This window comes from Monocercomonoides exilis, assembly GCF_001643675.1.
Source record: "Monocercomonoides exilis strain PA203 chromosome Unknown scaffold60-472593, whole genome shotgun sequence".
NCBI classification, from domain to species: domain Eukaryota; phylum Preaxostyla; order Oxymonadida; family Polymastigidae; genus Monocercomonoides; species Monocercomonoides exilis.
The window spans coordinates 324597-350900 of NW_027150605.1; the positions used below are offsets into that span (position 1 = coordinate 324597).

General features: G+C 36.9%; 9 protein-coding genes across 9 annotated transcripts; 3 read left to right on the top strand and 6 right to left on the bottom strand.

The window, feature by feature from the left end:
• Positions 1–3201: 3201 nt before the first annotated feature.
• Positions 3202–3570, bottom strand: MONOS_18285 (uncharacterized protein; the record flags this gene model as incomplete). Its single annotated transcript, XM_067871290.1, has 1 exon — positions 3202–3570. One exon carries the CDS (start codon positions 3568–3570, stop codon positions 3202–3204), a length of 369 nt encoding a protein of 122 aa, XP_067719668.1.
• Positions 3571–4915: 1345 nt separating this feature from the next.
• MONOS_15245 (uncharacterized protein) lies at positions 4916–7351 on the top strand (the record flags this gene model as incomplete). Its single annotated transcript, XM_067868110.1, has 1 exon — positions 4916–7351. The coding sequence occupies one exon, from the start codon at positions 4916–4918 to the stop codon at positions 7265–7267; it is 2352 nt and encodes a 783-aa protein (XP_067719669.1). The 3' UTR covers positions 7268–7351.
• Positions 7352–10089: 2738 nt separating this feature from the next.
• MONOS_15244 (uncharacterized protein) lies at positions 10090–10932 on the bottom strand (the record flags this gene model as incomplete). The annotated part of the gene is made up of 3 exons (XM_067868109.1): positions 10090–10450; positions 10571–10619; positions 10812–10932. The coding sequence occupies 3 exons, from the start codon at positions 10930–10932 to the stop codon at positions 10090–10092; spliced, it is 531 nt and encodes a 176-aa protein (XP_067719670.1).
• A 482-nt stretch (positions 10933–11414) lies between these two features.
• On the bottom strand, positions 11415–13209 carry MONOS_15243 (uncharacterized protein; the record flags this gene model as incomplete). The annotated part of the gene is made up of 4 exons (XM_067868108.1): positions 11415–11686; positions 11752–12349; positions 12676–12775; positions 13091–13209. 4 exons carry the CDS (start codon positions 13207–13209, stop codon positions 11415–11417), a joined length of 1089 nt encoding a protein of 362 aa, XP_067719671.1.
• Positions 13210–13630: 421 nt separating this feature from the next.
• MONOS_15242 (uncharacterized protein) lies at positions 13631–14313 on the bottom strand (the record flags this gene model as incomplete). The annotated part of the gene is made up of 3 exons (XM_067868107.1): positions 13631–13989; positions 14075–14083; positions 14265–14313. 3 exons carry the CDS (start codon positions 14311–14313, stop codon positions 13631–13633), a joined length of 417 nt encoding a protein of 138 aa, XP_067719672.1.
• A 1863-nt stretch (positions 14314–16176) lies between these two features.
• Positions 16177–17662, bottom strand: MONOS_18286 (uncharacterized protein; the record flags this gene model as incomplete). The annotated part of the gene is made up of 3 exons (XM_067871291.1): positions 16177–17259; positions 17354–17493; positions 17593–17662. The coding sequence occupies 3 exons, from the start codon at positions 17660–17662 to the stop codon at positions 16177–16179; spliced, it is 1293 nt and encodes a 430-aa protein (XP_067719673.1).
• Positions 17663–18726: 1064 nt separating this feature from the next.
• Positions 18727–19182, top strand: MONOS_16728 (uncharacterized protein; the record flags this gene model as incomplete). The annotated part of the gene is made up of 2 exons (XM_067869608.1): positions 18727–18892; positions 18995–19182. 2 exons carry the CDS (start codon positions 18727–18729, stop codon positions 19180–19182), a joined length of 354 nt encoding a protein of 117 aa, XP_067719674.1.
• A 5344-nt stretch (positions 19183–24526) lies between these two features.
• On the bottom strand, positions 24527–24973 carry MONOS_18287 (uncharacterized protein; the record flags this gene model as incomplete). Its single annotated transcript, XM_067871292.1, has 1 exon — positions 24527–24973. One exon carries the CDS (start codon positions 24971–24973, stop codon positions 24527–24529), a length of 447 nt encoding a protein of 148 aa, XP_067719675.1.
• Positions 24974–25674: 701 nt separating this feature from the next.
• Positions 25675–26100, top strand: MONOS_12960 (uncharacterized protein; the record flags this gene model as incomplete). Its single annotated transcript, XM_067865626.1, has 1 exon — positions 25675–26100. The coding sequence occupies one exon, from the start codon at positions 25675–25677 to the stop codon at positions 26098–26100; it is 426 nt and encodes a 141-aa protein (XP_067719676.1).
• Positions 26101–26304: the final 204 nt, after the last annotated feature.

Genomic DNA, 26304 nt, shown 5'->3' on the forward strand with positions numbered 1-26304 from the left:
AAAATTTCGCACCCATGTATTTTTCTGTGTTGTTCAATTTATATCTTTAAGAAGGGAAATAAAATTAAGCATGCATTGCCATTTTGATTTAAAAAGAGAATTTGCATATTCTTTCACTAAATAAATCGTGCCATATTATTAACACAAAAAGCGCAAAAGCCATACCTGTGCCTACACAATTCTTTCGTACACATGCATTTTTTCACAACTATTAATGCAAAACATAGTTTCATTTTTTGTAAATTTACGTTGTAATGGGATTTTTGTGAAATCCAAAATTCTTTTGAAGACGTAGTTTAACATGCCATAATTAACAAAATATTTTTTCTCAAAAAGAAAAATGTTTTTTTTTTTTTTTTTTTTTTTTTTTTTTTTTTTTTTTTTTTTTTTTTGGAAAACTGGTGACGGACGTGACGATATTTTTTCTTCACGTCACCCAGGCTTATATTTTTGTCTAAATGTTTTTGTCTATATTTTCATCTCGCCCTTTTTCCCACGTCATTTTGGGAGGGCGAAGTTTTCACTTAAACCGCCCATAAATCGTGAACAATACTCATTATTTCGGAGCAAATCCTGTCTCACTGCGTTCTATCAAATAATGCATGTTTGTTTTTGCAATCAATTTTATAAACATTTAAGATATATGTTTTTTCAAATATTTTTCGTAACTTAAATGAACTCAGTCTATCTTAAATGAACTCAGTTTATTCAAATAAACCCGATCTATTCGAATAAACAAGAGTTCATTTGAATAAGCCTGGTTTATTTGAATAAAAAAAATCTATTCAAAATTTATCTAATGACAATGTTTTTGTCCTCTCTGAAACAACCCAATTTCTCCTTCCTCCTAAAATTATCCATTTACATCGATGAATATCTCAGAAATACATTAATAAAACAAAATAGCAGCAAACCATCAAGACATACTTGAAATCAGCCTTCAAAGTCACCTCGCGATGCAGCCAAATGTCTCCTCCTCCGAATCTCCACAAATCCACCATTTCCATTTGCTTCTTCAAAATCCAACAATTTTTGAGGTGAATTTGTCAATAATCAATTTCTGGAGTCTTCCCTCCAAAAAACACTTCAATTTTCCGAGTTTTCTGCAAAGAAAGTGAGGCGCATGCTTTCCTTTCAATTCTGTCCCTTTCGGCACAAAACAAAAACCATTTTTCAAAAATTCTGCCCACATCCAACACCTGCACAACGCCTTTATCCTGCACAGTCTGCAAAAGGAAATTGCTTCGATTCTGATCATTCCACTCAAAAAAAGCAGATGATTCTTGAATTATCTTCATTCGTTTCCTTTTTGATATCCAATGAAGAGGTTCAAATACTTTCCATTGCTCCATGCGCTTCTTCATTTCAAAGCCTCGGATCAATCAGCTCCTGTTTGCTAATCAACCAGAAGTTAAAAATAAATATATAAATTAAAAAATTAAATAGTTGAAGATGAAGAAAAAGAAAGAAAAAAAGAAAGAAAAAAAAAAAAGGATGAAAGAAGATTTTTTTCGAGCAGTTTTATTCGCAAATATGTACATATCAGAAGCAAGAACGCAAGGCATAGGAAACTGCAATTAAAGAAACTGGCCAAATGAAAACATAAAGCGGTGCTCGAAAATGTAAAAAAAATAATCAGACGCTTGTGTTTTTCGAACAAAAATAAAAAAAATAAAAAACAAATTAAAGGCAAAAAAATAAAACATGATTCTGCAGAACATGAAAATAAATCAGTTCATTCGAATGCCTCAACGGCTTCATCGAAAGTATTTCTTGTCTTCAAGCAACTCGCACCATTTGATATTTGAACGGTTTGCCTCCCGCCATCCTGGCAGTTCTGCTCCAGCAAATCTTCCCTGCTTTGCAGCCTTTGTCCGTCAATCCATCTGCATCCTTCGGCATGAAATCATCTATCACACGCTCCGAGCAGCTGCGCTTCAATCCAACGGATCCTGTGCGAGGGGCCATTGCCCTTCCGTTTTTGGCGCCAATTCAGGTGTCACATCCCTCCCTTTTGCATGTTCAACCCAATTCACAGCTGCTGCTCCTTTGCCCCTCTGCCCCTCTGCCCCTCTGCCCGCTTCCATTCTGCTTCCCCTCACGCTTGAGCATTTTTAAATGTTATGTCGGTTGTTTGCTGCCAACATCAACTTTTTTTTCCTTTCTTTCTATTTTTGCAAATAATTAATCAGATCAAATCTGGCTAAAAATTTTGATATGGGCGCTTATTTTGATCCTGAAATAAACTGCTCAGATAACATGCATGTTTGCCTCCCAATTGCTGATTTCTCGTGTGGGCAGATGAGCACCGAAAATGGAAGCGAAAAATCAAATGACATCGAAAACAATTGCAAAACACTTTGGAACAATGGAAGACTCTGATCAACAATTTGACAGACATAGCAAGGCGCCCCATTTGAATTTCTCTGAACTTGGAAGCAGACATTGTTTTGATTGGCCAATGAACGTTCGTCTCTTGGCTTTTGAAGATGATTACAGCACTTGTGCAAGCTTGCATGAGCAACGAGAATACAAGTGAGCGATTTGTATGAACACTTCTGATAACTGTTTGCTCCATTTCAATGAAAATTCCTTGAATGAACAAACAAATTTTGTTTTTGGACTGTCTTTCCTTCAATTAAAAATAGAAAACCAGAAAAATTAAAGAAAGATGCTTTGCCTTTGTTGCAGGGAACAACAATTCAGCCCCGAATTCTGTTTTTGCAAAAAGGCAATGGTGAAAACAAGGTCTGACTCGAGAAATTCTCCAAAATCCTCTGAATTCATCTCTTCAGCACGCATAATCCATTCGCAACAACATCTGCATGCCAGTTCAGACTTGTTTTTGTGTTCTCCACCCTTCCTTCTCTCGCTCATCATCCTCTTTTGCCGTCAAGTTCCGCGCCCACAGATGCCTCTCTTCTGCTTCAACCTCTATCAATTCCATCGAAATTTCTCATGCTTCCCTCTTCATGCTCCGAATTGCTGCGCTCTAGAGGACACTCTTTCCGAGCTCTGGTGCTGACGAAGAAGGCGATAAAGCGATGGACAAATCAGGCTAAGAAATCAATGGCTTTCAAACGATCATATTTTCTTTGATTTCTGTCATTGCGTTTTTTTGTCACATTGTTGCTTGTTTCGGGCTGTGAAAGAGGCATCAAGCGTATTAACGATTCCATCGCATGCGCCTCCCTCGGCATCTCATCTAATCGCTGCTTCTTCCAGTGACACTGGAAGTACACTCGGCGATGGGCTTCTTGTTGCTCCTCGATCGCTCTCCAGGTGCAGCGCATCAATCGGCCAGCACGACACGCCGAATAGTGTTACTGAAGACGAAGAAAGCGAGTTCGTCTCAATCATGCTCATCGTCCTTCCTCTCTCCACAACTTTCATCTTCTTCTCTCCCAGCACTAGCTGTTTTCTTCTTCGCCTCCGCGCCTCCTGCCGAGTATTGTAGTTATCGACGCCACCTGTTTCATGCTCGCCACTACCACTGCCACGCCCAGGCATGACCCTGACTCGCTCTTCAAACGAATCTCCTTCGTGGCATTCCCGTAATCCTCTGCTCATGCCGATCTCTCTTCTCCTTTATGCGCTATCTGCCCCTTCTTTTTGTATTTCCTGAAGAACTCTATTCCAATGAAAGCTTCGCTCCCATTTCATCGGAATCTGAGATGTGCTCCTTCTGGAACAAATCACTTTATTCAAAATGTTTGTACCTTTCATTCAGGTGCACACAACGATCGAAGGGATGGTTGGCCAACCATCGTCACTCGCAAAAGAAAATAGAATGTACACCAAGTCTGTCGCAGAGAGATGTTTGCTTATCTGGCTCCATATTCAATCCTCCTTGCCTTGCAGATGCTGAGCAATGAAAAAGGAGAAAGTGAATAGCCACAGCTGTGAATGCTGCTGGAACACTTTGGCAAATCATCTTTCTGGCGCCAGAATTTGTCATTGGACACAAAATGGGATTGCAGTTGAGCTGTCACTGATTATTGCCTTCTTTCTTTTCTGCTCCCACATGTCCTGATCGTGACGCTTCAAAATCATTCAGAGATGAAGATCCTCCAGCATTTCTTGCCTCATAATCATTGGGTTCGCATCACCTTATCTTCGCGCACAATGGAGTTATCTTGTCGGAATATCCCCTCCTTTATGTGTTCATTTCCCATTACAATTCGCCAACTGAAGACGATAAATCAACTGATAGATGTCACAACAAACAGAAAATGACTTCTTTGCCAGTGCACCAACGATTGAAATTGCAATTTGAAATCAATAGAGAGAATGATGACAAACCAGAAATGATTATTGCTCTTCCATTCAAGGCTCATTCTGTTAAAACATCATTTTCTTTTCATCTTTGGATTATATTTTTCTTTTGCTATTTATTTTTAAATACAAATTTCCACATCCTTTGTATTTCTTCAATACATTATAAAAGTGCATTTGTATCCATTATCTCCGTTGATGCTGCTCGTTTTTAATATTCACATAAACGTTATTCGCTAAATATTCACATGTCTGCATAAAGGAAGGATATCTCCTTTTTTTGTGTTAAAAGAGCAATGAATAACAGTTTTTTCTGTCTGATTGACAATAATTAAATGGACTTGATTTGTGGAACAGTCTTCTCAAGCTGATGATGGAGCTCAAAGAGTGCCGAAACATGTTCCATACTCGATCTTGCTCCAATTTCTGTGTTTCAACGAGCTTTCAAAAATGATACTTCTTCTCTCATTGAAATCAATGCGGGTGTTATGAACATGGCAAAATGCATATTATTTTACTGTTATTTTTGTTGTTTGAGACACAAATTTTGTTATGGGTTCAGATTATTTCTTAACGCCCTTTAATTGAAAATTTTTTTGATACTAAAATGGGTGTGTTTATTTTGTTTCACATTTGAATGATGTCTTTCATTGATCAAGTGGTGGGTGAAAAGGGTGAAGGAGGAAAGGTGAAGTTTTCTGATGAAGAGTTGTATTTTATTTTGAATGCTTTTCACGATGCGTGCGCATACTGTGGATCAGGCAAAAACATGGTGATCGTTCTTGGAAGATGTCATATTGGTAAAAGCACTTTAATCAACAAATTAAGAGGAATGGAAATGGGAGAGGATAGTTATGGTGACCTGGTTGTGAAATCTGATTTGAAAAAAATAACAAAAATTGGAAGTGGAATAATTGCAAAATCTATTTGGCCAGAAGCGTATGATTTCGATGAAGAAATCACTTTGTTAGATACCGAAGGATTTCTCGGAGCAGAATTGGAAGTCAAGGAAGAAGTTGTTTATTCACTGATATTACAGTTTTTCGTGAAACGCGCATCAAAAGTTATGGTTGCGTATCTTTCTCAATATGAAAATTACTATAATTTGACAAATGCATGTGATGATATGGTGTTCATAAACCAGATATGCAAAAACAAGGAGTTTCCCATTTTGTTCGTTGCCAACAAATGCAGTGATTTTTGGGTGCATAAAATGAAAATTCAACAGAAGGATTCATTAGAAATTACAGAAAAGGTTCAAGGAAGTTTGATTGGAAAATTTAATGAACTTGAAGTTGCAACTGTTGAGAAAGTCAAAAAGAAGTTTCCTGAAGTCAAAGCAGCACAATCCCTCGAACAAATTATTGGAATTCTTCTGCAAAAAGCGAAAGGAGCAACAGATGTGCAAGGAGAGGAAATCAGGAGAAGCTTGAATCAACTTCAGACACTTCTTGTGTGGAAGAAGGCCCACGCTAATGGCAGACTAATCTACTATGATCCAACACTCGATGGATCTGAGGAACCGATAAAGAAAATGATCAAAAATTTGGATAATTACAAAAGCCCTTATGATGTCAATCTTGATCGATACACACCATCTTATTATTGGTTTATGGATTCCGCCTCATCAATGGCAAAAAAATTGAATTGGCTTGTTCTGGCGATGAGAGGGAGGAAACAGATCCCGAACATTCTTCAAAAGACAATTAATGCATGCCTTGAACTGGCGAAAAGAATCAAAGATTCATATTCAAAGGTGCATGTCAATGTGAAGGAATTGGAGGATATGCTGAGAAGCATCACATTTGAATTTGAAGAATCAATCGTTGAACGAATGAAAAATGAAAATGAAACAATTGAACGATGCAACACAGATATTATTGAATATATGAGGAAGATCAATGAACTGGATCAGTCAGAATTGGTGATTTTAGACTCAATAGAGTTCTTTGAAGATGATAATTATGCTTCGAATGAGGTTTTCATTGAGAGACCAATCAATGTTCCAAATGCAACCTGCTTGTTTATTCCAGGAAATGAATACACATTCAACGATGAGGAAGAGCAGAAACTTTGTATTGAAGATGGAATATTGAGAGGTGCTTTCAAAGCACCAAAAGCGTTGAGGCGCATTGGAAACATTATTGGTGCTGTGATGGGATTGGGTATTCCAACATCATTTTCCAATGAATCGAGTGTCTGTGAAGGAAAAATTGAGATTCGTGCTCCAATGCGTGACATTCCTTCTAATTATCAGAAGATTCAAGAATATCAGATCAAAGTGAAAGAATGCGAAAACAAAATAAAGGAATGTGAAAGAAACATTGATACGTTCAAAAGAGAATTGGATATGATTCAAAAACGAAACGAAAAAACAGAAGGGGAGAAGAAAGAGAAAGAAAAGGAGAAAAGTGATTTGGAGGAACATATAAAGATAATGAAAAATGAGGAAGAGAAATGGATCAGCAGGAGTACAAGATTACAAAACTGTTTAGCTTTTTGCATTGAATGCGACGAACAACACGAGAGACATAAAGAATTTTTGACAAGAATGTATCAATTTGCAAAATGCTCAATATCGATAGTGCATGCAGTAAAAGCGAAAAGAGAGAATCTTGAATCGTTATCTCCATCATCATCTGTGACAACATATTCTTCAGCCACTCCATCATTTCTCAACGCATCTGCCAGTAGAATTGCTGGAATAACATCTTCTTTGATGAAAGGAGAGGCCAAAGGAGAAGGAAATCAACAGGATTACTTACCTTTGCCTCAGCGTGACGAGAACAAGATGACGCTTGCAAGATTTGCTGTAGCGATGGAGGAAATGGAGGCAGTTCCTCAACAACAGACGAACTTTGAACTGAAACGAGATGATGAATACGATCCAGAGCTTGTTTCCAAAGCTGTTAATGAAATTGATATGATTTGGAAAGACGTGTTTGAATGCAAAGGATTTTTGGAAAAGTTCAAAGAATGCGAAAAAATATAAAAGGAATAGCCATTTTCTATATAACACAATGATTTTCATTCTTCTTTTTATTTCTCTTTAAACAAAAAAAAAAAAAAACTAGTGTGATTTTTTTTGATCAAGTTTTACAAATAATATCCAAAAACTTATTAAATTAATCAAACAAACTAATCAAAAAGTGAAAAAAAAAGATACTTAAGCTGTTAAACAAAGCTTATAAAAGGGAAAAAATTTTTTAAAGAACTTCAAAAAATGCAACAAATTTCTTAAAATTAAATAATTATGCGTAAGATGAAATGAATGTTTAATTTCTTTGTCTTAAAGGCAAAAATCAAGTTTTCCATGCAGCTATGCAGCTTCACTGATTCAGAAACTGAGATTGTGTTGTACAGGAAACTACAATCAATGGGAACAACTGGTTCAATTTTGTCATTTCTCTTTTTATTCTTTATGTCAAATGCAGTTAAAGTTTGCTTCTCAATCCACCATATCTCTTTCTTTTATTTCTACTCAACATTTCTAAATTCTCTTTTCGAAAATGCTGCTAATGTTATCTTCATCCACATCCAACGCTTTCCCATCGTTTTTCTCGCAACAAAACACAAAACTTCAAAAATTCCTGCAAACCTCCTCTTGAAACGCATTTTCCTTTTCACAAAGTTCTGCCAGTTCTTTGTGATCTAGGTGGTGAGCGAAGGAGGAAGAAGAGGAAGAGATAGAAGAATAAGTGTCTTGTGTTAACGAATCCCTTGTCGTTTTTGAAAAGGAGCCCTTGTTCGCCTTCATGCAAAACAGCACCTAAAAAATCAACTCGGTTGTTGGACATGGCAGAACAAATGTATCCTTGTAGTATTTCGATAAGTTTATATTTCTCAGCTGATATTTCTCAAACATGTGGAGGATGAGGATTGGGTACTTAACATTAAGGTAATGTGTTGTGTGATGGAGCATCTGAAGAGGGAGAAGAATTCAGAGAATAGATTATTATGCGCACCAATGAGTCGACGAATTTTCTCTCGTGAAAGACAAAACTCATTGTGCGGAATAAATTCTACTCAAAAAGAAGGCACTTCTTTCTCTGGAAATTGCATGAGAGATGAAATGGTGATGAATGGAAGCAAAATTGAAGTGGAAATTCAATCGAAAACCGGAAAGGAGGAGCATTAAAAACAACGATAAAAGAAGGAGAAGGGATTTTTCTGGATTGAAGTTTTGATGCAGAAGAAATTCAGCTCTCTTTGATATTGTTTTCTGGATGCTCAGCAACAGTTGGGAAGAACATGTTTGTGACGAGCGAAAATACTGAGAATGTTGTGAATGCGGAGCGTTTTGCATTTGATTTGACAGAGAAAAGCTATTTCTAGTTCAAATAAGACAAAACGATGATCTTTTCAACGGCTGAAGAAGAAAAATCCATTGATAAAACAAACTCATTTGCTCTTCCACATCCGTTCCGCTGTTCTTCAGAGCTTTCTTTTTTTTCTTCCTCTTTTCCTCATAATCATTATCAGGCTACGTTGCGTCTTTTGACAAGCGCTAATTCAGTTTCTGCTCTCAGCTGAGATTCCTTACCATTTTCCATATCTTCTCGAAGATTCATGAACTTATTGTTTTTTCGACTTTCCTATATCTTCTGTATTTTTCTCTTCTACAAACACTGCCATCATATCACAAAAGCAACTAAATAATCTCCCATCAAAAGCTCGGATCTTTTCCACTTTTCTGTATCTCCACAACCTTATCCATGCTTGCTTCCATTAACACCCCTGTTGACTCTCTTCCTTTTCTTCCTTTTTTGCTTCCCTTTCATTTGATTCTCTCGTCGTCACTCTCATCTCTCCCTATGGCAACTACATCTTTCACTAAACAAGCTACTCATTTTTATGCACAAAACTGTTTTCCTTCCGATTTTCTTCAAATCTTCCCCATTTTCTATCTCTTTTGCTTTCGGCAGCATCAGCAGCAATTAAACAATGGCATGCACAGCTCTTCCCTCCCTTGAAAGTGAGACTCATTCTGAACACTTTATCTTTTCCCTTCTGATCCCACTGCTCTCTCTCATACTCTCTCTCAGAGTCGTTTGGAAGCGCTTCATCGAAGCTTTCTGAGAAATCTATAAGTTCTTTTTAATTTGTTGTTTTGTGAGCGCTGTATATGAGCAAGAGTTTAGATTGTGGAATAAGTTGCGGCTTGGGAGAAGAAGAAGAGGAAGGGAATGAAGGAGAAGGAGCAAATGGTTGAGGAATTGATTATTCCCTCTTTCAAATACGTTTCTGAAAGAAGAAAATTATTCTTGTTGTTGAGGAGCGCGCTCAGTGACTCAGATATGGCAGTTCTTCTCTTCTCATTGGACAATATTCCGCTGTGGCTGTTTTGCGCTGCCTTCTGCTGAAGTGGAGAAGCTGCGTGCGTTCTTCCGGCAGTAGGTGAAACATAAAATGGTGGGATCGGTTTGGCATAAAATTAGTTCTGAGATAATCGATGGAGTCAGTTGCGAAGGTGAGTACAGGAAAGAACGCAGTCGAGACAAAGTGGTCGAATGTCCTTGTGTGCAAGGAGAAGACGGACATGAACACCAATCTTCTTCTTCTTCTTTTTCATCTCTTTCGTAACACTCTTCTTTTCTTCATCCTCTTCATCATCATCCTCCTCAATATCTTCTCCTGTTCTTCTTTATCTCAACAGCTGCATTCAGATTAAGCAAAGCACCAGCAGCTCCCATTTTCGCTATGTCAGTTGCCGTTGGAGACGCCAGGACGCCAACAAGATTCGACCCAACACCCCAGCTCAGTAAACGACGCAGCAGCTCCTATTTCGTTACTGTTGGTTCCTTGTTCGCTTCATTATCCTTCTCGTTTCTCTTCTCCTTCTCCTTCTTCATCCAGCCCTCTTCCTTCAGTAAGCGCCTCGATGATTTCCGACGAGTTGTTCCGCACAATCGCCTGTGGCGAGTACATCAGCTCGGCCAGCTCGTTAAACAGCGCTTTGTCGAGAGAGCTGGCAAACAGCTTGAACGACTTGCTGGTAAGCGAGAGAAGGATGGAAGAAGCCTTGTCGATGTATTCAGCGCAACGCGAGTACAGCAAGCGGAGGATGAGCTGGAGAATCCGGTGGCGCAGGAACACTGAGTGGAACTTGGCACCGTTGGTGATGAACTTGTTGGTCACACAAAGAGAAGAAGAGACAAGAGGATACAAGCGAAAACTGGATGTGAATATAATTGTGTGTTTGTGAATAATTAAATGTATAAGCGAAAAAGTGGGTAAAAAGAAGAAAGAAAGAAAAACTTGTGAACAAAATCTCAATAAATATTTTCTGACAAACCCTATGAAACTGATCAATTGCTTTGCAACATCGTCATTCAGCAAATAACCTTTATTCACTTAGCAAGACAATTGAAAAATCACTGCTATTAGTCCACCATCATAACTATTCATCATTTGAGGGTGAACAAAAAATTTAAATAAAGATAAATAGTTGAAAAGCAAAATACAGATAAAAAAAAATAATTGAAACCATTAATCAAATATTTTTTATTTTACAGAAAAATTCAAAATTTCCATACAATTCTGGTTCGCCATGTGGGTCATTGCGTTTAGACCCCTCAGCTTGAAGATGTCGTCGAAGCCGCAGACCATTAACTGTTCAACAGGAAACGCACAGTGCAGCGAAGGTGGAACGTCCATCGACAGAAAAGCGCTACAAACGACACTGGAACACAGTTCAATCACATTCTGCCACTTCACTTTGAACGAACGCTCTAAGCTGTGCTTGATGGATGGCAGTGTTGGGGAGGGAGAGGAGGAGGAGAAAGAAGAAGAAGAAGAAGATGATGATGATGATGATTTGTTAGTGGATGCAATCGGCGAGAAAGTGATTGCGTTTCGATAAGTTGCTGCTGATTATATCTTGGATTTTTGATTTCTGGCTGATAAGCCGAGCAAAGCGTGATTTCAATTGACACGGGCTTATTCTTCCTTTTATCCCATTCTATTTTTTCTTTAGCTCCTCTTTCTTTCTGAGCCTTTCTAATATCTCTGCCAAATCCATATTCTTCTTCCTCCTTTTCATTTTTCTCATTATCGATGCATTTATCTGTCAGATACAACAATCCCTTTTCATCTTTATCACTCACAAACTCATTTGCACTCCTCTTCTCATCCTTCTTCTACTCCTTCTCCTTCTCCTTTTCACCACCCAGCAGAATCTCCTGGCTAGCCACATGCGCTGCATAGTTCAGAAGGATGCTCTGTGGCTCAAACACATCCCTCGTGTCTGAAACGCTCCTTCTCGCTAACACACCTGCATTGCCCAATCTGCTCTTCCCGAGAATCGCACGAGGGATGCGCAATAAGAAGGAGGAAATAGAAGAACAAGGAGAGGAAGAGGAGGAGCTTGGGTGAGTTGTGCCAAGAGATTTCTGTGTGAGTGAAGAGGAGTCTGTGACAGGAGATGAAGGAGTGAATGGCTTTGGCGGAGTACCAATAAGAACAGAATGGGCAGACAATTGTGCGTGTGGCAAGGGAGAAAAAGGAGCAGCAAATTTCTCAGAGGCTGTGACGTTTTGAGTGAACAGTGGGAAGATGAGAGTGTGCCGACGAGTGAGTAAAACGTCTGCTGATGTTCATCCATCATCGCTTCCTTCTTCTCTTCCCCAATCCCTCTCCTCCTTTCTGTTGTTGACTGCGCTAGCCTTGTGTTGAAAGCGTCAATTTGCGATGTGCAAAACTCGTTTTTCTTCTTCGTCTTCTTCTTCGCTTTTGGCTCTTCCTGCTTTCTTCCTTTCCTCTGCTCTGCGCTCAATTTGCTTCCGAAATCCGCCTTCTTTGCCTCTTCCATTTTAACATGCAGTGCTTTCTCTTCGCTTCTTGTCGATGTCATAAAGCGAGCAGATGAATGCAATGTGCCTCGAAGCTCCTTCCCTCTTCCACCGCCATTTCTCATGCGATGCCCATTCAGTCCATTCAGCGCAGCTTGCGCACCAAATCTATTCGAAGCTCCAAAATATTGCAGGGTGTGTGCTGCAGAAGAGAAGAGAAGTTCAAATGCACGTCCAGCAATCCTAAAGAAGGCATCTACAGCGATGATGTTGTTGAAGATAGCCTAACCAAATGAGATAATTTTTTGTATGGATTATTCAGTTATTGATTGAAAATCTTGCTCACATTCGAATGTTGCGGATCTGATCCAATATGAAGAGAGAGGACACGTCAAAGAAGAAGAAGAATGTGATGAAGAAGCAGGAAAAGAAGGAGAAGAGGAAGAGGACAAAGAGGAAGAGAATGAAGCCTTCTCATGAGACAGTTCAGGAAATGCATCAGAATGCAACGATGGCTGTACTTCTCTTTTCAAATCGCGTTGCGTTCTTGCATGCCTTCTCTCTCTGCCTGCACAGCTGCCTGAATGCATTCCATTCCTCTTGCAAAAACTGCCTTTGCTGGTGTCTGCACAACTGTCTGTCTCTTTGAAAATATATTTTGGCTGTCCTGCTCCTTTCTGATCTCTCTCCCAATCGCAGCAATGGTTGGCCTGATGACAACAGGATGCAAATGTTTTCAATTGTTCCATTAACTTTTTCTTCCACTGCTCAATGACGTGAAAACTGCTGTATCATCAGAAGAATGAGAAGAATAACAAGTCAACGAAGAAGAAGATGAAATATCCGATTAATTGTGATGTGCACAATAAAAATGTGTTGTATCAGAGGAAATGGAAGATAACATTAATAATTCCTCTTCGCTTTCACCTTCTCTCTCCTTCCTCTTTCTCTCCCCCTTCTTCATCTTATCTCCATCTTTATTTCCATCACTTCCCTTCTCTCTGTACGCACGCCTACTCCAAAACCCCTCTTCCATCAGCGCTTCTGTCTCTTCGCTCTGTACAACCCACTCCTCACACAGCTTCCTGCTTTCCACATGATACTTCGGTGAGGCCTCTGCTTCCACTTCGTTCAAAAATGTCATTCAAACAGACAATACAATACGATCACATTGGCACTCCCCTCCCCTTCTTCTTCAATTTTCCCCTTTCCCAACACTCTTTCGTGCACTGCTGTCACAACATCTCTTCTTCTCGCTCTTCTCTGGAATCTTCATTACAATCAGCCTTCCCATTGCCTCCTCTTCATCTCTCTTCCATCTTCCTTATCATCATCTCCTCGATATGCTCTTTTCGGTTGTTTCATCGCAATCTCCAAAATGCACCTGAACTTCATCAGCTTCTCATAGAGCTAGTCGCCACACGCCTCTCCAACGAAATACACCGCCAGCGCAGACAGAACACATGGCATCACCACATTCGGCATATACATCACATTCACAAAAAAAAAAGAGCAGATAATATTATGTACTTCACAGCCTCCAGATGCTCTGCTGCCACATGAGCTCAAAAGATCGTGGTGCAATGTAATTGACCAGATGCTGCAGGGTGCAGCGCCTCTCCACATACACGCCCCATCAGCGACCCTGTAGCAAGCAAAGGTATCATTATACCTGCTGGCACATTTAGTGGCATCGACAGCGGCTGGAATACATGATTCACAACCAGGCACGCGCACGTACTCCGCAGCTCAGTCCCACATGCCTGCAGCCCAACATCAGTCGGTATATCTTCCTGTGGTAGTGCCTTTAGCTGCGCTGTGTCGTCTGTCCCAATGACTATCCCTGTAGAGAACACAAACGAAGAAGTCGAAGAAGAGGCAGAAGTGTGCGCAAATGTTTCTATTCGTCGGGCTTCGATAATGACTAAAAAAAAAAGAAGATGCATAATTTCACAATAAAATCAAAAGAAAATACTAAAAAAAATTATTGAAAATATATTAATTCATGCCTTTGAATGCTTCAGAGCCAACGTTTTGAATTGAAACAAATTTATTATGATCGATTCAATTTTCTTTCTTCGCTTCCTCTTTCTATTCGGTTGAGTCACAATCATTAAATCCCAAGACAACTTCCCTGATCAACTTCCTTCCTTCATTCTTCCCCCCCTCCTCCTCCTCCTCTCTCTCTCTCATTCACACTTCTCACTCTTCCCAATGAGCTGCAACAAATATCTGCTTGTGAATACATTCACAAAATGAAAAGAAAGCAGCTGCTTCGAGGCAAGCTGTTACAATACAAAGTGGAGGAACATGCAATCAATGAGGGGAAAAATGTGAGAAGGAAGAGAGAAGGAAGGATAATGGAAGAGTGATGACAGAAGAGAAACATGCTGAACGTGCTCTGATTCCATGCAGCAGCCTCAAATGAAAAGAATGGAGGCATCTCATTCGCCAGGCAGTGCAGCTCGAAACTGCAATTGAAGAGATGGGCAAACAACAGAGAAGATGCAGATATCCGGAAAGAAGAAGAGGAGGAGGAATTGCAGCAGAAGATGTGCTTGATAGCCATATGTGTGCTACACAAACAGAAACACCAAATTGTCAATACAAAGTTTGCTGTTTGCAACAATTACAAGATCTTTCAGCAGTAAAATCCAGTTGCAGTTGGGCAGAATGTTGTTTGATATCCGAAAAGGATTCAATAATTGAATGTCTCGTTGTTGGCGTTTCTCCACTCTTTTGAAACAAAAGCGGAATCAGAAATTGAATATCGTCGCTTTCTATGTTTGCCTGGCGCAGTCTGAGCAACAGGAAAACCTTATAAATAAAACCGATATTTTGGTAGTCTCATTTTTTTCATTGAATTGTTTCCATTTTTTGTGATAAATATCCTTCCCTTGATATTGCCAGCCACTTTCCTTGCCAAAAAACTGCTCCTCCTGCCTAACATTCCAAAATGCTACATAATATTGTGCAGATTTTGTCCTTCACAGAATTCCATCCACTTTTTGTCTTCATTCAACAAAACATCAGTAGAATTTGTTTTCACATCTTGTTCAAATAAAAATCATATATCTTGCGTAACTTCATTTATTTCCCAATGGCTATACAATAATCTGCTCCATTCTCATCGTATTGCTCTCCAAAGCGGAGATTTGCTATTTGACAGACAAGAAAAGTTCCTTTTCTTTGAAAAGGAAGCAAACAGAGCAGTTTTCCAATATAATGAAAAAATTGTAATATTACAATAAAAATTAAATTATAAAAAGTATTAGCAAACTGGTAAAAAGTTGGAAAAGTGAGTGGTTTTAAAAAAATGAAAGAAACAAAACTCCAGCTTCAATCAGAACCATATCTTTTTGAATTTTTGAATATTTATTAAAAAAAAAACAAATATCAGAAAAATTTTGATTTTTTGTTTAATAGTTATGTATGTGATAAGAGTTAGAAAAATGTTTTTTCTGAATTTTAAAAACTTGTATTCATGGAAAAAACTTCTGTTTTCCGCTTCAAACAATGAAGATGACAGAAGGATCAGAATCTCGATGCCACTTTTTTTTTGTTCAAAATGGTTTATTTCATCGATTTAACTTCATATATTACTAAAAAACTGCTTTTTGAAATCTGCAATTTTCGCCCTTTAGCGCGTAATTTTTTGATCTTTTTGCCCTCGAAAAAAATAAAATATAGGGTCGGATCCTTTTTTTCATTCAAAATTGACAATGTTGAGAATAGTCGAATTTTTGAAATTTGTGATTTAAAAATCGTATACGGACAGGTATCATATAAATTTTCTGAAAATAAATTTTATTTGTTTTTTTAATAGCAATGTTAATGTTACTGATGTTTTCATATTTTTCATTTTTTATTTTTTATTTTTAATTATGATACGTTTTTTTGTAATTTTGAAGGATTTGTCATTTCAGAAGAAATTCATTATTCAAATAAAAAATATTTCATTCATTTTAAATGATTTCTTGAGAAAACTGTTAAAAATCAAACTGAAAACATCAAGAGAGGAAGTGAGAAAATTGAAAAAAGAAAAATTCGAAAATAAAAATCGCAAGGAAAAAAAAGTAAAAATTAAAGCAAAAATAGACAAAGAACAAAATCATTCAATCATTTGGTTTATTCTATAAAAACAAATTGCACCATTCCATCCTTCATTTGCCATTGCTTTCCAATATGCTTCATTGAAATGGGAATTCACCTGAGATATAACTCCATCATTGCACTCCAGTAGACTAAGCTCCCCAGTCGATTCATCTCTTCCATCAACAACAACTGCTATAAAATGACCAATAGGCATAGGTTTCATCGAATGAAGGACATATCCAAAGAAATTGTAATCAATCCTCGGAAAGAAAGAAAACTCATGTTTCAGTTGATTTGTTGCATGTGACGTCACCACCATCGATTTCGGAGTGGATCCACTTCCATGAAATGTGATAGTTTTGGGCGGTTGCATAACAGGGGAGTTTTCCTTTGAGCTATGATAAATTGCAAGGATTTTTGGGAACCTGTCAATTTGTGTCCAATACAAAAATGAAGTCTTGCACCCACAATAAGCATCAACACACGGTTCCTCAGTTGATAACTGATCGGTTGCAGACAATGACAAATTCAACCCCTTCACAATCGATGGATGCATGATGGTGAAATAAAACGAAGGATTTTGGTTATGAACACGAACATGAGAACACTTCGCACACAGTTTGAATGAAGATTGCTTCACTGTGAAGTCTTTCTTGATATTGCACCCCTCCAAAAATGCATCGTTCAGAATTGCTTCATATGCTGTTGTGATCCCTAATGGATCAGATTTGCTCCCACCATGTTTTTGCACAAAATTCATAAATGCTGGAGTTCCCCACACTTTGTTTGTCACAGTTCTCCCTCTGATTGCACTGAAAAGTCTTCTGAAAATATACACTCCTCCACGTCTTTTTTTGATATCACATTGCACTCCAAACGATGCCAGACATTGACAAATAGAAGCTAAAGCACATGATGATCCAAAATTTATCAACTCCCTCCCACAATTCACCAACACCTGAACATATGAACGTGATTCTTTTGGTAAAGGATGAGCTGGAAATAGAAACGAAGGAGGAAATTGAAAAAAGCTACTCATTTGTGGAACTGTTGAAAGAACAGAATAAGGATTTCCTAATGCTTCCATTGAAGACTGTTGCTTCAAAGCAACAAACAAAAAAATAAACAAATAATTATTGATTTGCCTGTCAAATTGAATCAGGCAATTTTTGAAAAAAAATAAAAAACCAAACCTCTATTTCCATTTTCATTCCTCCTCCTTTAATATCTGAACATTTTTTATCTTTGCTCATTTTTAAACATTCATCGCTCTCCGTTTCTTCATCGTCGCTTTCTTCTTTTTCAGACATTTGATCAACCGCTTCATCTTCGTCTGAAGATATTACACTGTAACTTGATGAAGAAGATTGCTTCCGAAAAATTGATTGAATTGAATTCTCTTCCTTTTTATCCTTCAAACATTCACCCAAACAGTTGATCTTGTAATTGAAATCTTGTATCAGTTCTTGCTGAGAAAACCACTCAGTCAGACACAGCAGCATTTTTTCTTGGATATACGGGTTCGATTCATTGAACGGGAGCTTCAATTTTTGGACAATCTTATGTAATGGTGCTTTTTTATAAACAAATAATAAAAAAATTAAAACATAATAAATATCAAAATAAAATATTATTAATTACAAAATACAAAGAAAACAAAGGAAAAACTAAAAGCAAACATCCATAATTTTTCATCAGATTATTCATTAGCGAGTTTCCGGGGATCAATTTGATAAAAAATTCGAAGAGGACTTTATTTGCATGATCAACTGACATATTTCTGAAAAAGTTCGATAGCATATCCACATCGTTCATTATGCTTTGCTTTCTCATGCTTGTGTGCGCACGGGAAAATCGAGAACCAGACAACCTCCCACTTGACATTATGAATTTCCTTTTATTGGGTTTCATTAGATTTTCACTAAAAATTTCAATTTGAAATATTTAATTCACATTTATATTTAAAAAAAATAATAAACTCTCTGGATTTGGAAAAAAATCCAAAATCCTTTCATTCATCGAGAAAAAAATAAATTCAATTTTTTCTGTTTGAAAATTAAAAACAATGACGATCACAAAATGACAATATTATCATGTGTCTGATTTATGCCGGAAATGATAAATAACGACATATGTACTTTATTTATTGGAAAAAAACTGTTTTCTGCTCCTTGCACTTTCCCCCCTTTAGCACTTTTTTTTTGATCTTTTTGACTCCTTCGAATTTTGAATTATGGATCTGATTCTTTTTTCATTGAAAAACAATATTATTTATATTTTGAAGAACTTTATATATGAGAATGATATATTTCATAAGACAAGTTCATTTATGTAATGAATTTTTCAATAAACCTTCAATTTAAGAATTCTTTAATTTTTTCAAATTTTTTTCTGATAAGAAATTTTTAAAAATTTTTTCTATAATTCAAATCACGTTAAAAAAATTTTTTAACAATTTTGGAAATAGTCAAATAATGAAAAAATAACAATACATATTTTTTTAAATAAAAAAAATTTTTTTTAGAATAATTGTGATTTTCCATAAGAAAATATTAATTAGAGAAAAATGTCGTTTTCAAAACGCGAATCGACATTAAATTCTCGATGCAATGTTATGTGGCAAGAAATCAAGCGCATCGGTGGAGATGACGTGGATTCGTTGCTTGTCTATCTGTTTTACAACTATAGGCAATCATCTTCAGTAATTGATGATTTACTGAAGTCTTTGAATGGTTTGGTTTTATATTTTTTTGAATTGTGTTGAAAATATTATTTTCACTCTCTGTTATTTTTTTCTTTTTGATTTGTTAATTATTTATTTTTTTTTAAAACAGAATATCACACAAAGCTACTGGTAGACCTGTCTGTAGTGTACAACAACGCTCCGTTGCACACTCAGACAACAATGCTACAAGCGCTTTCCCGCAACACATCATTATCCGATTTACAGGACTATGGATATGATGTCACAGAGGGAAAATTTATTTACGCGAAGCAAACGCTAAAAAAAACCAAGGATTAATCATTACGCCTCAGAAACCTCACCTTCCGTCTTGCAAAAGTGGTTTGTATTTATTTTAATTTTTTTTTGAATAATTTTCTCTGTTTATTATAGGCTTAAATGAACAGGAATGGGAAAAGGGCAATAACTGGATGTTGGCTCATTCAACTGAAGCCTCAACTTCTCTTCAGTCAGCAAAGAAAAAGCAGCGAGCTGAACCAGATTACGCCAGATTTATTGACGAAGCAGCTTGGGATGAAGAAATTATTACAGAAAATTCTTCTACAAATAAAAAACAATCTTCTTCTTCTTCAACATCATCTCAACTCAATAAAAATTTAAAAATTATTTCAGAAAAAAATTCTCCTTCTTCAAATTCTTCTTCTTCTCAAGCTGTTGATGCTCCAATCAACACTCCAATAAGGAGAGAAAGGGGTTTTACAAATAATCTAAATAAAAATACAAATCACAAACGACACTCTTATCCATCATTAATTCCCATTCACAAAATATTCAAATCAAAAACTTCTTCTTCACAAATTTCAATAACAAAAAAATTAAAGGATGAAATAAATATTTCATCATTTTAAAATGATAATGTGTTTGTAAGTGAGCAATTAGTTGATTATGCCACTTCACCCACATTAATTCCACCTCAAGCATTTCAAAATCTCTTTTCTTCATTTTCAAAAGAGAATGACACTTCAACACTTCAACAACAAAGCATTCAATCTTCAAAAAATGAAATATCTATTCAAAATAATTCTTCAAAAAATACTTCAAAAAAGAATGCAAAAGAAAATTCAATAAAAAATCATTCTCATTCTCAATCTTTCTCAAATTCATTAAATTCTTCAAATAAATCATCACAAACAGCAAAAGGATTGCCTAACTTAGGCAACACATGCTATTTGGCTTCTCTTCTTCAATGCTTATCTTCAATCATGACACGCAAACCATCTTTTCTCAAAAAACAAACAGCTATGAAGAACACATCTTCGCGTGTTATTAGTGTTTGTCAACAATTGGCTAAAGATGGAACGGCAGTGCGTTCGTGTGTCCCATCTCTTATTGACAAATGGGAAGATTTCTGAGACCACGGCAAAAGGCAACAGTGAAATGTTACAGAGGCATTTGACAATCTTCACCGACTTCTTCAAAAAAATGAGTTGATAAATAAGGACACCTTCAATCCTGTTTTAATCACTCATTTCAAATGCCAAAAATGCCAAAAAATTTCATCACGTTTCAACGAAGTTTGTAACAATGTTGTTATTAATTCTTCCTCGACTCATAATGGATTATCTTCTCTCTTTGCAACTGAAGTTTTGGAAGGAAAGAATAGTGTCTATTGTGATGCATGCAAGGAAAAATGCTGTGCTGCTCGATGGGAGGAAATGGCTGCATTTCCAGATGTGCTAGCCCTCTGTCACGAATGCACTGACTCTGCAAGCTCTGCTCCTTCAAGAACATAACTGATGGAAACAGATCGCGTTAACCAGCGCACTTTCTGCAAAGTGTTTTCAACAGAAAGTCTTCAACATCTTCAAAAAGATAATCAAGAAACCATCATATATCATCTCGTTGGGCAAATTCTTTTCAAGCGTTTGGATCTACAGAATGGACATTACATCGCTGTGATCAAAAGAAAGAGCGTTAACAACTGCATATGGAATATCTGTAACGACGCTGATGTGACAGAATTGAACATCGAAAATTGGACAAAGGCATGGAAGGATCTTTATGCTCAAGGTTTCACTCCGTCACTTTCATTCTATATCAAAGAAAAAGCCAAACCAACTTTTTCATCAATTCAATTTGGTGGTTCTTCTTCTTCAGAAACATCAAATTTGAACAATTTAAATCACATATCAACAACAACAGCAGCACTAACTTCGACAACAACAACAGCAACTTCATCATCATCATCATCATCATCATCATCGTTTATCACACCACTACATCAAACTTCTTCCATTCCACAACTGTCATCATCAATAACAACTAACTATGGATTGGAAAAACTTAAAGAAAGAAGAAAGAAAACGGGCATCTTTTCTCCCAACGAGAAAAGAGTGATCTTCAAGCCCAAGACTAAATTGTGGAAAGAGTTTTCAGAAGAAACAAATATTAAAGTTTCTCTTTCCCATTTCTACAAACTCACCACCAACTTCTCTAAAGCTAAAAGGCGCACAGATCTCTGTGGCATGTGTGAGAAGTTGGACTATTTGGAAAACAAATTGATATCATCTCAAAACAAAAATGGACTTTCTTCTGCAGAGTTTCAAACACTCAAACTTCTTCGACAACATCGACTTGTTGCAGAAATGCAACGAAAACATTATCAATCAACTGTTAACAATCTCAAAGAGGGAGAAGCAGTCTTCGTCTTCGACTTCAAAGAGAAGTGGAAACTGCCAATCCGAAAGAACCAACTTCAACAAGAATTCTTTAATTATCAACAGGTTTCTCAATTCACAATCATCTCCCTTCAAAAAATAAACAATCAACTAATTAAAAGAACTTTCAACTTCTTCTCCGACTGCCTTTCAAATGATCACAGATTTGTTATTGAGTGTCTGGAATCTGTGATCAAAAGACACTTCTTCACAGACACTCACACTTTTAAGTTCTTCTGCGATTCAGGTCCACACAACCGTAATCGCTTCCTTCTTCACTTCATCCTTTCAAAACAATCAAAACTTCTTAAAAAGAAAAATACTCAACTCAATTTCTTCGCTGAGCATCATGGAAAAAATATCTGTGATAGTGAATTTGGTACGTTAGTGAATGCAATCGACAACAATCTTTCGACTGAACACATTACCACCCTTCATGATTTGATCAACTTCTTCGAAAACAATATGAACACTTCGACATCAGCTTCTTCAACTTCACAATCAAACATTTTCTCAACATCATCATCAAACTCTTCACCATCTTCAACATCTGTCAATAACTTTGAGCATGAGAGGTACTTTGAAGAATATGTACCATCTCAGCAAATTTCATGGCCATCTCTGTCAGTCCCTCACATGAAGGACTATTTACACTTTGAGCGCAAAGGCTCATTTGTCTGTGCTTCAGCTGTTGGATATCTTCCTCAACGCTCTCTGGTTGCCCTCGAATCTTCGACAATTAAAGAAAAGGTTCAACGTTCAAGAAAGTCATTTCACTCTGATATCACATCATCAAACTCTTCTCTTCTTTCTCAATCTTCTCAAGATCTTCTTTCAAGGAGATTTGAGCTTCTTCTTGAATCTTCTTCTATTTGTGAATCTCAAAATTGTTCTATTGGTGTCCCCTATTAAGAAACTAGTTGTTGTGTGTGCTTAGCTGGTCCTCTATCGGAAGGGTGCTGGACATGACTGTTCGTATTAGATATTGCAGCCTTCGGGCTGCTTTATCCGGACCTGGATACGACGAACAGCCTCCCAGGTGCACAACAGTTAGAATCCGATTGTTTTCTTGTGCTTTTTGTCCCTATATTGTCCCAATAATTAAATTGGTTATTTTCCCGCTTATATTTGTATTTATCAAGATTCATTAATGTAGAGAGGTGTGAGGGAATTCATTGATCTTTGAGTGAGGTTTTTGGAAGGGAGAGTTGTTGAGAGTGTGAAATGTTGTTTTATCATTGTGTCTGTCTTTTTTCTTTGTTGGATTTGATCTTTTTGAGTCAAAGAGAGAGAAATATCAGAAAGGGGTGAGTGGATGGAAAACAGAGGGAAAATAGACAAGTTAGTTTTTGAACTTTTTATATAAGAATTCTTTTTTGTTTGGAATTGTCTTTGATACCATGAATTTGTTGAAATAGTGCTATTTCTTCTTATATTTTTCATTGTTCAAAATTGTTGATATTTAGTTGATATTTGGTGATTGTTTTATGATTATGTGATGGAATTATGTTTTTTGAAAGTTATTGAATTTGATTAGAAAATTTCTAACTGTTTTCAATTTTTTAAATGATTAATATCATGAAGTTCTTTTTGTTTTTTTATGTCATTTTGATTGGTGGATGATTGTTATTTTTTGACGTATTTTTTTTAATTTCACTCATTTTTCTACAATTTTCAGAAAAACTCAATAACAAAAAATAAACACATTTTTGTAACGACCACTCATCTAATCATTCAGTAATGCATGAAAAATGAAAAAATATGATACATACACAACAACATTTTTGAATGAAAAAAAGGATCCGACCCTATATTTTATTTTTTTCGAGGGCAAAAAGATCAAAAAATTACGCGCTAAAGGGCGAAAATTGCAGATTTCAAAAAGCAGTTTTTTAGTAATATATGAAGTTAAATCGATGAAATAAACCATTTTGAACAAAAAAAAAGTGGCATCGAGATTCTGATCCTTCTGTCATCTTCATTGTTTGAAGCGGAAAACAGAAGTTTTTTCCATGAATACAAGTTTTTAAAATTCAGAAAAAACATTTTTCTAACTCTTATCACATACATAACTATTAAACAAAAAATCAAAATTTTTCTGATATTTGTTTTTTTTTTAATAAATATTCAAAAATTCAAAAAGATATGGTTCTGATTGAAGCTGGAGTTTTGTTTCTTTCATTTTTTTAAAACCACTCACTTTTCCAACTTTTTACCAGTTTGCTAATACTTTTTATAATTTAATGTTTGTAGTAATGCTATTATTTCTCAAATATATTTTTAATTTACGGCTTTATTTAAAAAATATGTCAAAATACATTCAAAATCTTTATATTTCATGTTTGTTTGTTCAATAGTATCTAATAGTTATACTGTTGGCCTGCATTTATCTTGTGTTACAACTTCAATTTGATAAGATTTTTTTTATTGGGGAATTCTTAAGATTCTGCTTTCAACCGAACCTATTTTCTGGCGCTGATTGAGTTCACTCTGTTGCTCGTGCGCCAACAAGAAGAATGAAGTATCATTCATTCATTCATCTTCTTGGCGAGTTGCAGCTATTATTGAAGAAGTGACATATTTTTTATGTGAAAGTGCTTTCACAGCGCTAAGTTACAAACGCAATGAGACGGGGAATTCAATTGTTTGTTGGCGGAAGACAGCTGCGAAAGAGCAAGAAAGGTAAAAGAATGCTCATGTTTTATGCAGGACAAGGGAGATTTGTTTTGCAGAAACAGAACTGCAGAGAAAGGAAACGAACGAGAACAAAAGATGGAGGTAAGATAAAGGAATGAGAACCAAGAGAGGTAGAATGGAAAATTAGAAAGGTTATTTTGTTCAATCTATTTAATTCAATCTTCTTTTTTTTTTTCAATTTTGAACTTAATAATTATAATTTCAAGATCCTTGCATGATTTTTTATTATTTTTTCTCTGATTCAGATACAGATAACATTAAAACATGGCTTATTTTGATGAAGCAGACGCGTCTGTTGAATATGCTAGTCTCAGCATTGCGAGCAGAAAACAGATGGTGCGGCGTTGGTGTGCGTCCATTTGGTTGGTGATGGGCTGAAACATGGCATGCCGAGAGTTGATAGTCGAAGAACAAAATGCAGGAGTTGATTTGGCCGTTTGAGTGGAAGATGCAGGAGCATCGGCAGAACCTGGCGCGAATGCGGGAGTTTGATAAGCCACGAAAGACATAGCGGACAGCTGGAGCAGAAGAAGTGGTGTCGCCGACGCTGCTACTGCTGAAGCCGCGGGGGGAGTTCTATAAGGAATCGGAGCTTTCGTGAGTGACTGCGGTGCATAAGAAGAAAATTGTCTGGGAAGATAACAAAGTGTTAGTGATGCTGCTTGAGTGCAAGAAGTGTGAGCCTTGTGAAGTTGTGTTAAAGATACGGGAGACATGACGGGAGCTGAACTGAAAGATGGGAGATAAGAATGTGAAGAGGATGGAGGTGGAGATGAGCAAGAAGATGCTTGCGAGTCAGTAGATGGAAGAGAGAAAGTGGAAGAGAGAGAAGAAAAAGAAGGAGATGAAGACAATGAGAACTGCAAAAAGATGGAGGATGAGAGAGAAGAACGAAATTTTGTTCAGCGGAGATAACATAGAAGGGAAATTGACGTCGCCAATTGAGAGAGAAAGAGAAAGAGGAAATAGAGTTGAGCACGAGGGTTCTTTATAGACAGAGAAAGATGGCATTTCCACAAGCAAAGTCGATAGAATGATGCATTTGGAGTTATTTGATCAAGGCAGAACATCTCTTGTTATTCCTTCCTGCGAAGAATGGCTGCTGTCAGGAAAATTAGTGGAACACAAGGACTACTTGGGTTTTATTTCGCAATGAAGATAAGCAGAGGTGGGCAATACGAACTCAATGAGAAGGTGCTAAAGAGGAGATGGACTATTTTCTGTGGAGGACGAAGAGAACGAAGAGAGAAGGAAAAGCGAGCTGAGAGTGCTATATGGCAGCCCGTCAGAAGCATCGAAGTCTGCTTCGAAGAAAAGCAGACGTGCTTGTGATACGTCTTCAGTGATTTTATCATTATCATCTTCCTCTTCTCGGAGCAGCAAGACGTTTTTCCGCGATCCAAAGGATGAATCCAAAATGACAACGAAAGGGAAGAAATGCAGCAAAGATGACATGGTTCTATTCCAAGAAGACGAAGATTATTTCTTTTGGTTTAAGAAAACTACTTCAAACAAAGCTTTGACCTCATCAATTTCTCAATCATCATCCTCTGCTTTGTCTATCTCTCATGTTTCTTTATTGATCCCTCCACAATGTTTCAACAAATACGCAAAGGATCCACGAAGCAGCATTCATGCTTCATTGGAAGGGATGAAGAGGAGGAAAGAGGAGAAGAAGAATACAGATTTTCTCTCGCTGTATTCGTCGCTGACAAGCGAAAGGATGCTGACTCTGAAATCGGAGGGTGACATTGCGTCTACTGATGACAAGTTGTTTGAGGAGGAAATGAAAGATGTTGATGTGGTGAAAGGAGCAATGAATGAAGGTGAGACTGAAATTTGACGAAAGATTGAGGCGAATAAAAGAAAGGAAGCTGAGAGAAGAAAGAGAAAGAGAAGCAGAAAGAATGAAAAACTTGCCTTTTAACCAGCAAAATGCAATTAACACAACGTTAAATGGACCAAATCAGACTCTTCAGTCAACGCTCCAATCAACTTGATCAGCATCCTTCTCTTCTTCTCCTTCCTCCTCTTCCTTATTTTCATC